This window comes from Narcine bancroftii, chromosome 3 (genome assembly GCF_036971445.1).
Source record: "Narcine bancroftii isolate sNarBan1 chromosome 3, sNarBan1.hap1, whole genome shotgun sequence".
Classification (NCBI taxonomy): Eukaryota; Metazoa; Chordata; class Chondrichthyes; order Torpediniformes; family Narcinidae; genus Narcine; species Narcine bancroftii.
The window spans coordinates 362,715,089-362,730,703 of NC_091471.1; the positions used below are offsets into that span (position 1 = coordinate 362,715,089).

The following is a 15,615-nucleotide window of genomic DNA, read 5'->3' on the forward strand; positions in this document are numbered from 1 at the left end:
AGCCGACGCGGCTGGTTTCCGCTGAGGGTTGTTGTTGGGGGGGGGGAGGGGGAGTGGAGACGGTGTCCGAGGAGCCTCTGCGCCGACGGCTCCCTTCAGCCGGCAGCGTCCGCGGTCGCCGCTGGGGACGGAGGAAGGCTGAGCGTGGTGAAGGCGGCCGGTTGCGCGGGGTGGGGGTGGGGTGGGGTGGGGTGGGGGGGGGGGGGAGGAAGGAGGAGGGCCTGGCTCACCGGCTGCGAGGGGAGCCGTCGCCTGGGTGCGATAAGATGGCGGCCGCGGGGAGCGGGGAGGAAGAGCGCAGCCTGCGAGAGTGCGAGCAGTATGTCCACAAACACGGCATACAACAGGTCCTCAAGGACTGCATCGTGCAGCTGTGCATCGCCAGGCCCGAGAAGCCCATCACCTACCTCCGAGAGTACTTCGAGAAGCTCGAGAAAGTGAGTCTGGTGTGCAGGGGGGAGGGGGGGAAAGGGGAGGGAGGGGGAGGGAGGGGAGGGGGAGGGAGGGGAGGGGGAGGGAGGGGAGGGGGAGGGAGGGGAGGGGGAGGGAGGGGGAGAGAGGAAGGGGGAGAGAGGAAGGGGGAGAGGGGAGGGGAGGAGGGGGGGAGAGGAGGAGGGTCCTTTTTCACACAAGGGGCCAAAATAATCCTGCTGCCTGGTGGGAGACCTGCTGCCTGGTGGGAGACCTGCTGCCTGGTGGGAGACCTGCTGCCTGGTGGGAGACCTGCTGCCTGGTGGGAGACCTGCTGCCTGGTGGGAGACCTGCTGCCTGGTGGGAGACCTGCTGCCTGGTGGGAGACCTGCTGCCTGGTGGGAGACCTGCTGCCTGGTGGGAGACCTGCTGCCTGGTGGGAGACCTGCTGCCTGGTGGGAGACCTGCTGCCTGGTGGGAGACCTGCTGCCTGGTGGGAGACCTGCTGCCTGGTGGGAGACCTGCTGCCTGGTGGGAGACCTGCTGCCTGGTGGGAGACCTGCTGCCTGGTGGGAGACCTGCTGCCTGGTGGGAGACCTGCTGCCTGGTGGGAGACCTGCTGCCTGGTGGGAGACCTGCTGCCTGGTGGGAGACCTGCTGCCTGGTGGGAGACCTGCTGCCTGGTGGGAGACCTGCTGCCTGGTGGGAGACCTGCTGCCTGGTGGGAGACCTGCTGCCTGGTGGGAGACCTGCTGCCTGGTGGGAGACCTGCTGCCTGGTGGGAGACCTGCTGCCTGGTGGGAGACCTGCTGCCTGGTGGGAGACCTGCTGCCTGGTGGGAGACCTGCTGCCTGGTGGGAGACCTGCTGCCTGGTGGGAGACCTGCTGCCTGGTGGGAGACCTGCTGCCTGGTGGGAGACCTGCTGCCTGGTGGGAGACCTGCTGCCTGGTGGGAGACCTGCTGCCTGGTGGGAGACCTGCTGCCTGGTGGGAGACCTGCTGCCTGGTGGGAGACCTGCTGCCTGGTGGGAGACCTGCTGCCTGGTGGGAGACCTGCTGCCTGGTGGGAGACCTGCTGCCTGGTGGGAGACCTGCTGCCTGGTGGGAGACCTGCTGCCTGGTGGGAGACCTGCTGCCTGGTGGGAGACCTGCTGCCTGGTGGGAGACCTGCTGCCTGGTGGGAGACCTGCTGCCTGGTGGGAGACCTGCTGCCTGGTGGGAGACCTGCTGCCTGGTGGGAGACCTGCTGCCTGGTGGGAGACCTGCTGCCTGGTGGGAGACCTGCTGCCTGGTGGGAGACCTGCTGCCTGGTGGGAGACCTGCTGCCTGGTGGGAGACCTGCTGCCTGGTGGGAGACCTGCTGCCTGGTGGGAGACCTGCTGCCTGGTGGGAGACCTGCTGCCTGGTGGGAGACCTGCTGCCTGGTGGGAGACCTGCTGCCTGGTGGGAGACCTGCTGCCTGGTGGGAGACCTGCTGCCTGGTGGGAGACCTGCTGCCTGGTGGGAGACCTGCTGCCTGGTGGGAGACCTGCTGCCTGGTGGGAGACCTGCTGCCTGGTGGGAGACCTGCTGCCTGGTGGGAGACCTGCTGCCTGGTGGGAGACCTGCTGCCTGGTGGGAGACCTGCTGCCTGGTGGGAGACCTGCTGCCTGGTGGGAGACCTGCTGCCTGGTGGGAGACCTGCTGCCTGGTGGGAGACCTGCTGCCTGGTGGGAGACCTGCTGCCTGGTGGGAGACCTGCTGCCTGGTGGGAGACCTGCTGCCTGGTGGGAGACCTGCTGCCTGGTGGGAGACCTGCTGCCTGGTGGGAGACCTGCTGCCTGGTGGGAGACCTGCTGCCTGGTGGGAGACCTGCTGCCTGGTGGGAGACCTGCTGCCTGGTGGGAGACCTGCTGCCTGGTGGGAGACCTGCTGCCTGGTGGGAGACCTGCTGCCTGGTGGGAGACCTGCTGCCTGGTGGGAGACCTGCTGCCTGGTGGGAGACCTGCTGCCTGGTGGGAGACCTGCTGCCTGGTGGGAGACCTGCTGCCTGGTGGGAGTCCTGCTGCCTGGTGGGAGTCCTGCTGCCTGGTGGGAGTCCTGCTGCCTGGTGGGAGTCCTGCTGCCTGGTGGGGAGACCTAATGTGTACTGGTTATGCAGTTTTTAATCTTGCAGAGTTTTAAAAGCTGGGTGGTGGGAAAGGACTTCTTTTTGGCACACTTACAATGAAGGGTGTAAAGTCGGCTCCGAGTCGGTCTGAGGGACCCAATGTGCTGGGAGACATGTCCGAACACAGTGAAAACTAAAAGAATTTCTCAGTAACAAAAATAGCTGCCTGATATGTGGCGCGGTGCATCCTAGTTGGACCTTTCAAAGATCAAGGGAAAACTGGACCTGGAATCTAGCTGAGTTACCATATAACCATATACAGCACAGAGCAGGCCAGTTTGGCCCTATTAGTCCATGCCCGAACAAATCCCCACCCTCCTAGTCCCGCTGACCAGCACCTGGTCCATACCCCTCCAATCCTCTCCCCTCCATGTAATGCACTGTCCATATATTAATGGTGATAGTATGTATTCTTCCCAATGACTGACAAATCTTTCCTAATTTATCCCCTTCATATACTCTGTCACAACCTGCAAACCTGAGCAGTCACTTCTTGCTGACTCCCTTCTATTTCACTTCCATGTTACCCCTTGATGACCTTGTCCAGAGATCAGGTTTTGGTAGTGTGTCCTAATTTGCCAAACACTCCTGAGGTTTCTATTATTCCCCTCTATATTTTTAGATACTCTGTTTATTATTCAGCCTTTCTTCCCCCCCCCCCCCCCCCCCCCGGATCCATTGTTATCCAGTCTTTTAAGTCAAAATTTCCTCCTGTTAAATATTGGGAAGGGGGGGAAATCTACATCAGATCAGCCATGATCTCATTGAATGGCCAACTCCTCCTTTCTCTTGTGTTATTTAGCATCTGTATTTTTGCAACTATACTCTCTTGCCTCTGCCATGGTTTAAGCTGGTTTGTATGCCATTCAATTTAAGCTACTGTATTGCACAGCGCCACTGCTGCTTTAGTCATTTGTGGCTGAAAGTCTTGGAGTCACGGAGAGAGAAAATAGAAATCAGCTCTTTGACCATTCCTTCTCCTCGCTGCCCCCTTTTAAGCATAAATTTTTGTGTCAATTGTACCCACACGCATTCTCTGCAGATTACAACATTCGTTTACACTCAAGGGGATGATTTATAGTAGTCAATTAACCTACCAACATTTTTGGAGGAAAGGAGGAAACTTGCACTTCAGAATTCATTGTCATGTGGCAGCATCACAATGCAAACATTCAAATAAACCACCTTACAAAAATAAATAAAAATGCCACATAAGGGCAGTTTCTTCCCCACTGCCATCAGATATCTGAATGATCAACAAACCACAGACTTAATATGACTTTGTGTACTGAGTGCTCGTCTTTAGGGTTCTGTACCTTTATCCCGATGGTAGCAAAGTGAAGAGTGCAGGGCCTGGGCGGTGGGGTCCTTGAGGATAGATGCTGCTTTCTTAAGATACGACCTCTTGTAATGTCCTCAATGGAGTGAAGCCTGGTCCCCATGATGTCGCAGGCTGAGTTAATAACCCTCTGGAATTTTTGCTTATCTTGAGCGTTGGCACCTTCCAGCCAGAATGCTGTTCACTGAACATCTGTGGAAGTTTGAGAGTCTTTGGTGACATAATGTATTTCCTCAAATGCACAATAGTTTTACTAGTTGTTTCACTGTGCTCTGATTACCTTCAGATTTAAGCTGCTGTTATTCTGACTGGTTTTCCATAATTTCACTCTCATTTGCTCATCTGAAACTGCCTCTTGTACTGTCACAATAAGACCTGTTCACCATCAGTCTGTACACCAACTTTTGGTTCCCCAGTGTCGTAATAATTTTCTCTCAAATTCTTTCATGGCTTTTACTGTCCTTGCTACACTTTCACATTTGAATTCCTCAGATTCTGGCCTCTTGTGTCTTCTTCTTGTGTTCTACTATCATTTGTTAGGTTCAAAGCATTTACAAGTATTCACAATACAAAACCCATAAATTCCTTCCCAGCTTTCATTTTTAACAAACCTTTGATCTGTTATCTTAATACATTGTTTAACTATATTATCTTTCAAATATTTAATGCTGCAAAACAAATAACTAGTAAAGTTTAATACAGATTGTACCTCTCTGATCCAGAGCTCTGTGGTTCGGCAACTCCCATGTTTGAATCTGCTGCTGTTAGTACAGGCATGCATCGATTTATGTTCATTCAGGCAATGTCTGACTGCATATACGTCCACGGTCCCATACTTATTCAGTTACTGCGAGGAGGTCTGCAGGAATTTAGAAAAGGCGATTGCTAGCAATAGGAAATTGTATACTGTATACCCAGACTGATCCCACTGCCCCGTGCTCTCCCTATAGCCCTTCATCAGTCCCCACACTGATCCCACTGCCCCGTACTCTTTCCTCCACCCCTCCCCACCAGCTCCATCTTCTTTACTTAAACTTTGATACTTCGATTATTCAGATACCTATCAATCACTGTCTTAAATACATGTAATGACCTGCTCCGCAGCGCCTGTCGTAGCAAATTCCAGGGGTTCACCACTGTCTAAAGTGTTACGAGCCGAGAGGACCCCAAAGCCCAGCAGCAACAGATTATCTCCAAGACAAATGGTTACTTAAACGAAAGTTACTTTTAATTATCTTTAAACATGAAAACAGAATCACACTTTGACATCACTATTAACTAATCTAACTTAACCCCCTTCTCATTCTAAGCGCACGTGTATATAATGTTCAGAAAAGTTCTTTGATTTACAGTCCAATCTCACTTCTCATTCCTCCAAGTTTATTGGTTGCCAGCAATTCTTATACTGTGCACAGAATTTAACATTTATGAAGTTCACTAGGCTTTGATGCTTGAAAGGTAAATGGTTACCACACAGGAAGGTTTTTGTCATTTTTCAGAGAGAAATTTGTTGTTCCAGGACACAAAGTGATCCCTTCTAATCAGCCATGTCAGTGTCTTGCAGAAAAAACTTGCCCCATCGGGGTTTCCAGATGATGACCTCTTTCTTTCAGGCCACCATAGAGTTTCATTTATGTTTCTCTTATTTCAAGTGAAATATTAGGCAGCCAGTCCTCTCCTCTTGCATGAACCACAAGGGCTTTGACCAGGCTGAACTAAGCACTCACAACCCGTCTTCCAAATGGGGTTTTTCCACAAGCTTGCCAGCTTGTCCTGTTCCAGTCCCCAGCTGCTGCTCCTGACCGTAAAACTACAGAACTGAATTTTCTCTCTCACTCACCCACCCTGTTTTTCTTTCTCTTTTTGCAAAACCACATGACCCACTTTGAACAGTAGATTCCACTCCAGACAGCCTGCGGCTCTGACTTTGTAAACAACAATCCATTAGTGAAATCACTTGGGTACTCTCCAAAGTTTTTGCAAAGGCTCTTGGAGCCACCCTGTCTAGCGTGAGCAGGGCTCCAGTTAAAGTGCTTGTATGTGAATTATGCTTAAAAAAAAAATAACCTACCCTAATTTATCTCCCAAAAACATCTATAATCTGTCACAAAAGAGATTCCTCTGCATCTGTGTTTTAAATGGGGACCCTTCAACCTGGAACTGTGCCCTTTTGTCCTAGATTCCCCTACCATGGGAAACAACAACTTTGCCACATCTACTCTGTCAAGCCTTTCAACATTCGTAATGCTTCCGAAGTCCCCCCACCTCCCCGGACCCCCCATCTTCTGAACTCCAAGTCGTTCAGTACAAGAGATGTCAGATGTTCCTCGTATGCCAATCCCTTAATTTCAGGAATCATTCTTGCGAATCTTCAGTCACACGTTCATTTGCTATAACTTCCTATTCCTGCCCTCACTGGCATGTAGTACTGCTAGCAATTCAGTAAAAAAAATTAATAATGTTTCCAATTTTCTCAAGGTTTAAGGGAAAAAAAAACCCATAAAACTTCACTGGCAGTTAATTGAACTAAAACAAAGCAGTTTTAGTAGTGAGAAAATTATATCGAAGAAGACATGTACATTTTAAGATGTGACAAAACATTTGTCAGTAATGAAGTTCACTAGAGTCTGCATTTGGCTGAAGCTTAGAACAGTGGAGGTATTCTTGCTTGTTAAAAGTGAGAACTACTTTTGTCAACAGAATTTAAAGAATTTAAAGATTTAAACCAAAGAGAATAACATAATTAAAGTGAAACTTCTCAGAAGTGACATTCTATTTGGGGGAAATAGAAATAAAATGCAGCACACAAATTTTTCTGATCAGCTTTCAAAGTGTCATGAAATGTTCAGTATTTCGTTGACTGTTATATTTTTTGAATCATTCATGATTACTTTGATAAAGCTGATTAATGTAACTTGTATATCATAAATACAAGTTTGTAGCATCTTCAGTGTTTGAACTCTTCAATGTCCTCATTGCATCTGAAAACAATTGATGGATGGATAGTAGTTAGCAGGTTATTGATTTTACTTTACAGAATTACAGCAAGTTCTTATTGTACAATTGGAGTGGATTTTATTTTATTCCAGAATGTTGCTTTAATATTTAACTTGGACATCTTTGGATTCCAACTGTTAAACCATTTAACATCGATAAATGTTGAGGGCATTTTTAAGAAATTCTCATAGATTAAATGCTTTTACTGATCATTTATTTTAACAAATGTCAGTCCAATAGAGTGGTATGGACTGCTGACAAATGATTACCAGTAATGTAATTTTTTGCCCTTGTTTTTGTTGACTATCTCCCACTGACCCTGTCTGGTGGCTAAATTCTCCTTGTGTCTCTACCCAAGAGTGGCTTGGTATTGCCATCACTGACTAGTTCTTGAAGTTCCCCACTATATTCTGTCCATTCATCTTCCACCGTTTCTTCCAAATGTATATGGATTAACCAGCTGAGGAAAGGTGATGAATTTGTATACTGTATTACCCTTGACAAATATTAAACTACCCTTGTTCAATGTCTTGGAATGAGATTTCAAGGAATCGTTGACCAATGACTCCTAGGCTGCTGCACTTTGTATTCTGGGTACTGCTACGTTCGGTGGGTCTGATCTGCCAGGATAGACAATTAGTGATGGAGTCTTAAGACCATTTGGCTATGTCCTTTGTATTTTGATGAAATGTTTTTGATACAATTGAATGGCTTGCTAGACCATTTCATAGGGCGGTGAAGTCTGAATGACATCAATGAAAATCAGGAATCAGGTAGAGGAAGAGAGGCTGATTTTCCTTTCCTGAAGCAGCTGGGGTTTTGCAGTTATGAACTAAATTTAATTTTGACAATTGTGGTAGAATTCAAACCTGTGTCTCTAAATGTGCCTGCTTGTTTGTTAATTTAGTGATGTGTCTCCTGCATACTTGGTATTTGTTCGTTTAGAATAATAAACATTTACTTTTTAAAGCACTGCATCTCGGTCATAAAATATCAATGAACTTGAGAATCCTGTGCTAAATCAAACCTGTATAGACTCTGGAGTACAATTCTTTCTGACTGGAGTTTTTTTTTAGGAAGTTTGAGACGTTTGCATATCTGTGTATGTTCTGAAGTCCCAAGCTTGACAGCATTTGCCAGGGAGCCTGCTGTCATTTTCCAGCTAGATTCATTGTTTGTGGATTGGTTATTTTCCAATTGTATAGCAATTTCTTACTTACATGAAACTTTAATTGCTGACTGTTAGTTAAAATAATCTTGTATTAATCATTACCATTCTATTATTTGTGACAATTTTCCCTCCATTAAGTGCACTGTTTCCACCTGAACAAAATTACATTATGCATTTTAGTTTCCTGTGCTTTGGTCCATGTTTAACGCAACTTGTATTAAATTTTATGTGAAGGATGTTGGGATAGGAAGTCTTTTCTGCTCTTAATCTTTTACTGGATATGAGACCTATACCTGAGAGCTCTAATTGACTGAAGGGTGAGGCTGAACTATAGGTGCATAAAGGAGATTACGGCAGATTAAAGCCCTAAATTGGGGAAAGGATAATTTGGTGGTATTAGATAGGAACTTGTGAAGATTGCTTTGGAGAGGATTGCTAAAAGATAAGCGAATGTAGGAAGGTCTTTTAAGAGAGAGAGAGAGAGAGAGACAGAGTTCAGGGACAGCATGTTCTTATTCGAGTAAAAGGTGGCAAAATTAGGGCACTTTGGATGACCAGAAATATTGGGGTCATGGTTAAGAAAAAGACGTGACAAGATCGAGTAAACCTTTGAGGATTGAAGTTAGAGCAGAAATTCTCAATAAGTGGGCCATTGGTGGGCCACAATGTGTTTCTATGTGGGTCTTTATCTAATATAAAGTATTTTATTTAACATTTTTAAAGATGTATTTCTAACAGAGCTGTCTTTGACTTGAAAATATTGCTCAGCCATTGCCATTAGTCGGCCATGTTAGGCCAGAAGCCACGTGGGCCTTAGACTTCAAAAGGTTGAGAACCACTGTAGGATGTGGACATTTGCTTACGAGGGAAACTTGGAGGGCATATTGGGATGGGGGGGTGGGGTGGTGACATGAGAGGGCTCTGGCAGAAAAGGAGGATTGGATAAAAGGAGCTTGGGATGAAAATGGGGCTCTTTAATAAATAAGAATAAAATAATAGATAAAAATACACAAGTTTAAAATTGTAAAAGTAACATAAACCTTTGAAGTTGGGAGCAAATATTCAGCCAGTGGAGTGCCTTAGTCATTCTTTGCTTATAGGATGAAGAGCTGATTGATGCTACTTGTTGTTGGGATGATTCTCTGAGCGTCTCCTTATGCCTGCTTAGTAAGAGTCATGCTGGTCAGTGGCTTTATCTGTAAACTTTGGAGGGGGTGGGGTGTGGGTTAGTTATCTATAATGTTAGTTTGTCTTTGGGGGGGCTCTCTGGAGGGGGAGGAACTTGCAAATGCAGTGACAAATGTTTTCACAGACTGTCAAAAATAAAGTAAAATGCTTTAAAGTTTATATTTTCATGCAAATACAGTATAGTATATTTGTCATTTCAACTGTTTAGTTTTAATGCAGGTGCATTAGATAGACATTGTAAGAGTAAATTTCAAGCAACTTATCCGGCATCTACTGACCACATTGGTGCCAGATACCAGAATTGTATTCTATTTTATTGGCTGAAGGTTTAGTCTCCCTTGAGGCTGGGCACAGATTTCCCAGCTGCTGTGCAGAAGCAAGTCTAGTAAGACCATCTATTTTTTTTTTAAAGTCAAAAGAATAACCTGCACATTAATTTCCTTTTATTTTAATTGTTGATTAAGTGTACTTCATTCAAGTTCTCACTTCAATACATTTTTTATTTTAATGGTTCGTTTTTAAAACTCAAGTATATCTGCATAATTCAACTGATTGCACTCAGTGATTCTACACGTGTTGGGCTTTTGTCACTTGGGACCCAGCTACCTCAGTCCCATCATTGAGCAGGCCCCAAGGAGAGATGACTTGCAGTTTAAATGGTTTGCCGGATATTGGTAGGTTTCTCACTTTTATAGCGTTGAAAGGAATCTTGAATTGTATGTCCACTCAAATCTGCAGCATTTTCTTGTGCGAAATGGCTGTTAAACTGATCCTTCAAATAACAGAATTATTGCTTATTTTTTCACATCTAGTTTCGTATTATTTCAAATTGATTTTTTTTGCATTGCTTACAATCTTGCTGTGTTGTGAAGATGGCAGAATTGTGCAAACAATGGCACTTGGTTGCTTTTGTGTATTAAAGACATTTGGGATATTTTATAAATTACATTTTCCCTCTTATTACGAAAGGAGGAGGCCAAGCAGATGAACAATCAGCAGAAATCAGGTTCTCGATCGGACTCGCGTGAGGATGAAATCTCTCCCCCTCCACCCATGAATCCAGTAATGAAGGAACGAGGACGCCGTGGGGCAATTAGTGCTGAAGTTTACACAGAGGAGGATGCTGCATCTTACGTAAGAAAGGTAGGTCAAACATAGTGGCAGGCTGACGAGATGTTTGCTGTTATTTCCTTTTATGTTGACTTCCTTTTTTTTAAAAATTTTTTATTTTTCACACCATAAATCACGTTAGCCATGATACACACTTTTTCTTTTTCACACATATACAGTGACTTTTTCTCCCCCCCCCCCCCCTCCCTCCTCCCAAGCCACCCCCCCCTCTCATCCATTTTAGGTATACAATCTAGGTTGCATGAAGCCAGTCAGACAATGTTGTCATTCAACAAAAATACACCAGAAATTCTACTGAGTCCATTCTTTTCTTCTCTTCTCCTTCCATCAACTTAGGTAATGTTTGTTCCCGGTAGGTTTTCGCTATTGTATTTAATGTAAGGCTCCCATACTTGTTCGAATATTTCAATATTATTTCTAAAACTATGTTATTTTTTCTAATGGAATACATTTATTCATTTCTATATACCATTGTTGTATTTTCAAATTATCTTCCAATTTCCAGGTTGACATAATACATTTTTTTGCTACGGCTAGGGCTACTGTTGACTTCCTTAATGCATATTTACACCAGATTGAAAACTAGTTAATCACCACAACAGCTTTATCTGGTTGCAACCGGTCAGGTAGATTTTCAGCTAGTGCATTCAGTGTGTATTGAGCTGATGCAGTTACACCAGGGCACAAGGACATACACAAGGCCTGTACATAAAATACCTTAAATTGTTCATTACAATTTTTAAATGATGGTCACTTTTCGTTATGGCTTCTTGTAGGTGGAAGCTCGATGAAATGTTTAAATCTTGTTTAAAAATGTATTTTAAAGGAAACAGTACAAATTACTGCTCAAGAAATAAACCGCAAATGCTGTAATCTTGCAAAATAATGAGCTGCTGGAAGAACTCAGAGGATCAGGAAGTATCCATGGGTAGAAATAGTCTGAAGTGGTTATTTCATGGTCCTTGACCTTGGCACTGATGGCTGCCCTGTGGCTGGGGACCATGAAAATAGTGTGAACTCTACTCCCACCCAGTTATTAGGACCGAGTGCACTGAATGAGCCTTGGACCCACACATGGAGTTCAGCCCACCTCCCCAACCCTGGCATACCTGCTTCTTCACAGGCCTCCTGCAGATCCACCTCCTCCCTACACCTGGTATCCCTAGGAGGCTTAATGACTGAGGGAATCCTGCACCTCCACAGTAAACTCTCTAGACTTGATGTTTCACAACCCCCACCATGTTACATTTCTATACCCAGCACCACACCACCCTTTCCCCTTTTCTTCATTCTTCTAAACCCTCCTCCTGAGACTGCACCCCTCCGTCTTTTGACCTCGCACTTGATCCTGGCTCTATGTCCTGTGCATTCACCATCCCTTTAGAAGTCCTCTCTCCGATGCTGAATGTCTGTCCTTGCCAAAGGTTCACCTTTGTATCTTTATGTTTGCACCTCAATGAACTCTGCACTTGACATGGTACTGAATGCTTCTGTTGTCACCTTCTCCATGTCTATTTCTTTGACAAGGATTTCCAACCCTCTACTAATCCTTTCACCTGTTTTCAACGGTTATCCTCCTATCGCTCCAGTAAGTTTCGTGGTCCTGACTTTTCCTTTTGCTGACAGGATGTTATCTGCCTAGAGTTCTCCACTTAACTCACCCATATTAACCTTGGCTCCCATTCCTCAAACTTGTAGCTCTCCGCACCACATCAACTTCACAATCAAACCTGTAGACAAGGAAAGTATGGCATACATTGTGGAGGCCAAATGTCAGCTCACCATTCCTGGGCCAAGACCACAGCAACCATCAGGACATCATTTTCCAAAACTTGTCACTTCAGGTGATTGTTGATTTGTTGGCTACTGCCTCCCACTGGATGACCCTCCATCCCTGCACTGTCTGCTTCTATCTCCTACCCAGAATTTGCAAACAGAATTGCCCTGGCAGACCCATTGTTTTTGTCTTTTTTTCCTGCCCTGCTGAACCTATCTCCTTGACAATGTTTCGTCTCCCCCATCCAGTTCCTTTTCACTAACATCTGGGACACCGCTCATGCTCTCTACTTCATTTGAAGAGTTCCAGTTTTCTAGCCCTCACAGTCTTCACAGATATGTAATTCCTTTATGTATCCAATTCTCAGTAGGAAAGCTTCAGGGCCCTTCAGTTTTCATTGACTAACATTTTCCTCTGATTGATGGAACTTGTTCTCACCCTTCTTTGACTACTCCCATTTTCTCAATATTCAGAGATTAGCCTTGGTTGTGCATATGGGCCCCAGCTATATCTTTTTCTTGGATACATGGAACAATGGTTGTTACGGTCCTGCTCCTTGACAGTTTAATTAACTTCACTGCCAACTTCCATCTGGCCCTTAGGTTTGCAGGACTGTTTCTGATACTTTTTTTTCAGTTTCCATCTGCCTCCATCTCAGAGGATAAGTAGCCATGGACCTCTAAAAATCCACTGAGTTTTACAGCTACCTGGATAATACCTATTCCCACCCTGTTTCTTGTAAGGACATTGTTTCTTTCTCCTAATTTCTCTGCCTTTGTTGTATTTATTCCAGGATTAGGCTTACCATTCCAGGACATCTGAAATGTTTTCTTTGATAAACGTGGATTCTCCTTTATTATCATTGATAAAGTTTGTAGACATGTTTTCCATTTCTCTTATTTTCCCCTCATCCCACCTCTCCCTCAGCACAAACCAGGAGAGTCACTTTTGTCCTCACTTTTTCCATCCCACCAGCTTACACTTCCAAAACTTCTAACTTCAGCAAAATTCCACCCTCATCCACTTTTCATAGGGATCATTCTCTCTGAGACTCCCCAGTCTGCTCTTCCCTCCCCATCCACCATTTAAATCCCTTGCCTGCTGTAATCACAGTACAAAACCTGCTCTACCTCTTCCCCTTGGCTCCATTTAGGGCCATAAACAAACTTTCAAGATGAGGCAAAGCTTTGCGTGCACATTTAATTAACTACACGTTGTGCTTGATGTAGCCTCCTTTCTCTATGCCACTTAGACCAAGCACTGTATTGAATACCTGGGCACTTTTTTTGTGGATCTAAACCACACTTGTTTCTCCTGGACAACCTTAAAGATGATATGAAAAATTTCTTAATTTTGGGTGACCCCCCACCTCTATATGGTTCCACTGTTTCCACATTTTTTGCTCTTGACCTTTTGCCTTCTGTCCAATGCCCTATTACCTCGGCCTCTTTCCAACTTCTTCTTTCCTTTATTTTTCTTTTTTACTTTGGTATCAATTAAGGGTCTTGACATAGAATGTTGAATGACCATTTCTACTTTGGATGCTGCCTAATCTACTGAGTTAATTATTTGCTACAAAGTTCTGTAATTTCATTGGTGGATTATTGAAGATTTTGTTTTTGTGGTTATGCAAATTATCGTTATTGGAAGCAAAAACCCAACAAACCATTTCCCATAGCAACTAAAACAGGAACGGTATCATACAGAGTTTTATATTTTACTGTATCTGTCACCTATTAAAAGTAGTACATATTTGTTTTGTAACTACTCAGGTAATTACTAAAGATTACAAGACTATGGCTGCCCTGGCTAAAGCCATTGAAAAGAATGTGCTATTCTCTCATTTGGATGACAATGAAAGAAGGTGAGAAGCAAAAGATCTTGGCATGAATATAAAGATTCTATTGGGCAATGCAATTAGTTTGTCTCCGCTTCAAAAATTTGATAGCATTTATTTTTTAATCAATTTTGTGGGCTTTAGTTTGACTTATTTGGAAAAGATTAAAACTAGCTTATTCTGTTTCAGATGGTCAAAATTTTCCAGTGAAGTTTTTTTAAATAAAGGGAAATTCTGATATTTTGAAGAATTTTCCAATCAGCATTTCATAACCGAGTAATGGCTGTTCTTCTGTGATATTTTTCATGGAATTAAGTGCACATAGATTGCCTACATGATGCTTCATTAATTCTTTGATTGTAAATTGGGTTGAGTTATCCTGGGTTTCTCAACAAATTTAAGCTCTCATGAATAATCATGGGGAATTGATTTTTGGTTTGACTAGAGAAAAATGTTTATTCATTTCTTGGTGCCTAGAGTTGACACATGACCTTTGGGTTAACTTGGTCTCTAATTACACTGGACAGCACATTTTTTAAAAAGATTTGCTTCCTGAAAAAAAATTGGGGATTATGGTAAACAAAATCAAGCTAACACTGATATTTTTGGATTTGCCATATTGGGTAGGAAGTTGGAGAATCATTAACCCTTTGGACTCTGGCCATTTTTAAAAACCTTTCATAATACAGTGGAACCCTGATTTAACGTGAACCTGGATATTACATGATCAGCCAGTGGGCCCCTTTCTGGAATTGAAATTGTTTTCAGATCAAAATGCAATGCACCTTTAGAAGACTAAAATCTTTTTCAGTGAAAGATAAGCTTTACACACTTGTTGTGATCAAGAATAAAAGCCAAACCCAAGTTGCATGCGACTTCAGCATACCTGAATCAACACTGTGGCTGGAAATCTCAGGAAGACAAGTTGCGTGTGTTGCTTTGGAAAGATGAGGAAAACGCGGGACTAAAGGTCAAACTTATGAAGACAGCCAAAGATGTCAGCCTCGATGACTCCATGTACGAGTGGCTCGTTCAAGCGCATTGAGAAGGCTTTCCAATTTTTGGGCCTATTCTCAAAGCTCCAGCTGAGGTTTGATCAGTTGATCAAAGGAGAAACCTCATAGTTCAAAGCTAGCAAAGGATGGCTAGACTGGTTTAAACGCCATCAAGGGATTTCTCAAGTGTTGATGTCTGGAGAATCGCTCAGCCGACAGTGTCGCTGCCAGCGAATATCTGACAGAACTTAAAAACTTTCTTAGAAGAAGGTGGTTATGTCAAAGAACAAGTGTACAACTGTGACGAAACAGGCCTCTGCTACAAGATGATGCCAGAATGCACACTGTTTAGCAAAGATGATGGCCATCGATGTGAGGGGTTCAAACAATGCAAAGATCGTGTGACATTATTGTTTTGTGTTAACAAGACTGGAACACGTTAAAATCATTCACGATTGTCAAATTTCACTCGCCCCTCTTTCCGCCATGTCAATATGAAGTCATTACCATTTGAATACACACATAGCAGGAATGCTTGGATGACCAGTGTCATCTTTGTTGATTTGTTTTACATAACTTTTGTCCTTGCTGTCCGCGCTCATTTGCGTAAGCAAAAGGTA

The 15,615-nt window shown here is 44.4% G+C and overlaps 1 protein-coding gene across 1 annotated transcript in view; it reads left to right on the forward strand.

Annotated features, from left to right (window-relative positions):
- The first annotated feature begins 203 nt into the window (after positions 1-203).
- The window catches only part of LOC138759530 (cAMP-dependent protein kinase type I-alpha regulatory subunit), a 32,917-nt gene continuing 17,505 nt past the window's right edge, over positions 204-15,615 (forward strand). Inside the window, exons 1-3 of the mRNA XM_069930108.1 lie at positions 204-437; positions 10,225-10,398; positions 13,936-14,027. Of these exons, the coding sequence (XP_069786209.1) occupies positions 267-437; positions 10,225-10,398; positions 13,936-14,027 (437 nt within the window). The 5' untranslated portion in view covers positions 204-266. The remainder of the gene's footprint in view (positions 438-10,224; positions 10,399-13,935; positions 14,028-15,615) is intronic.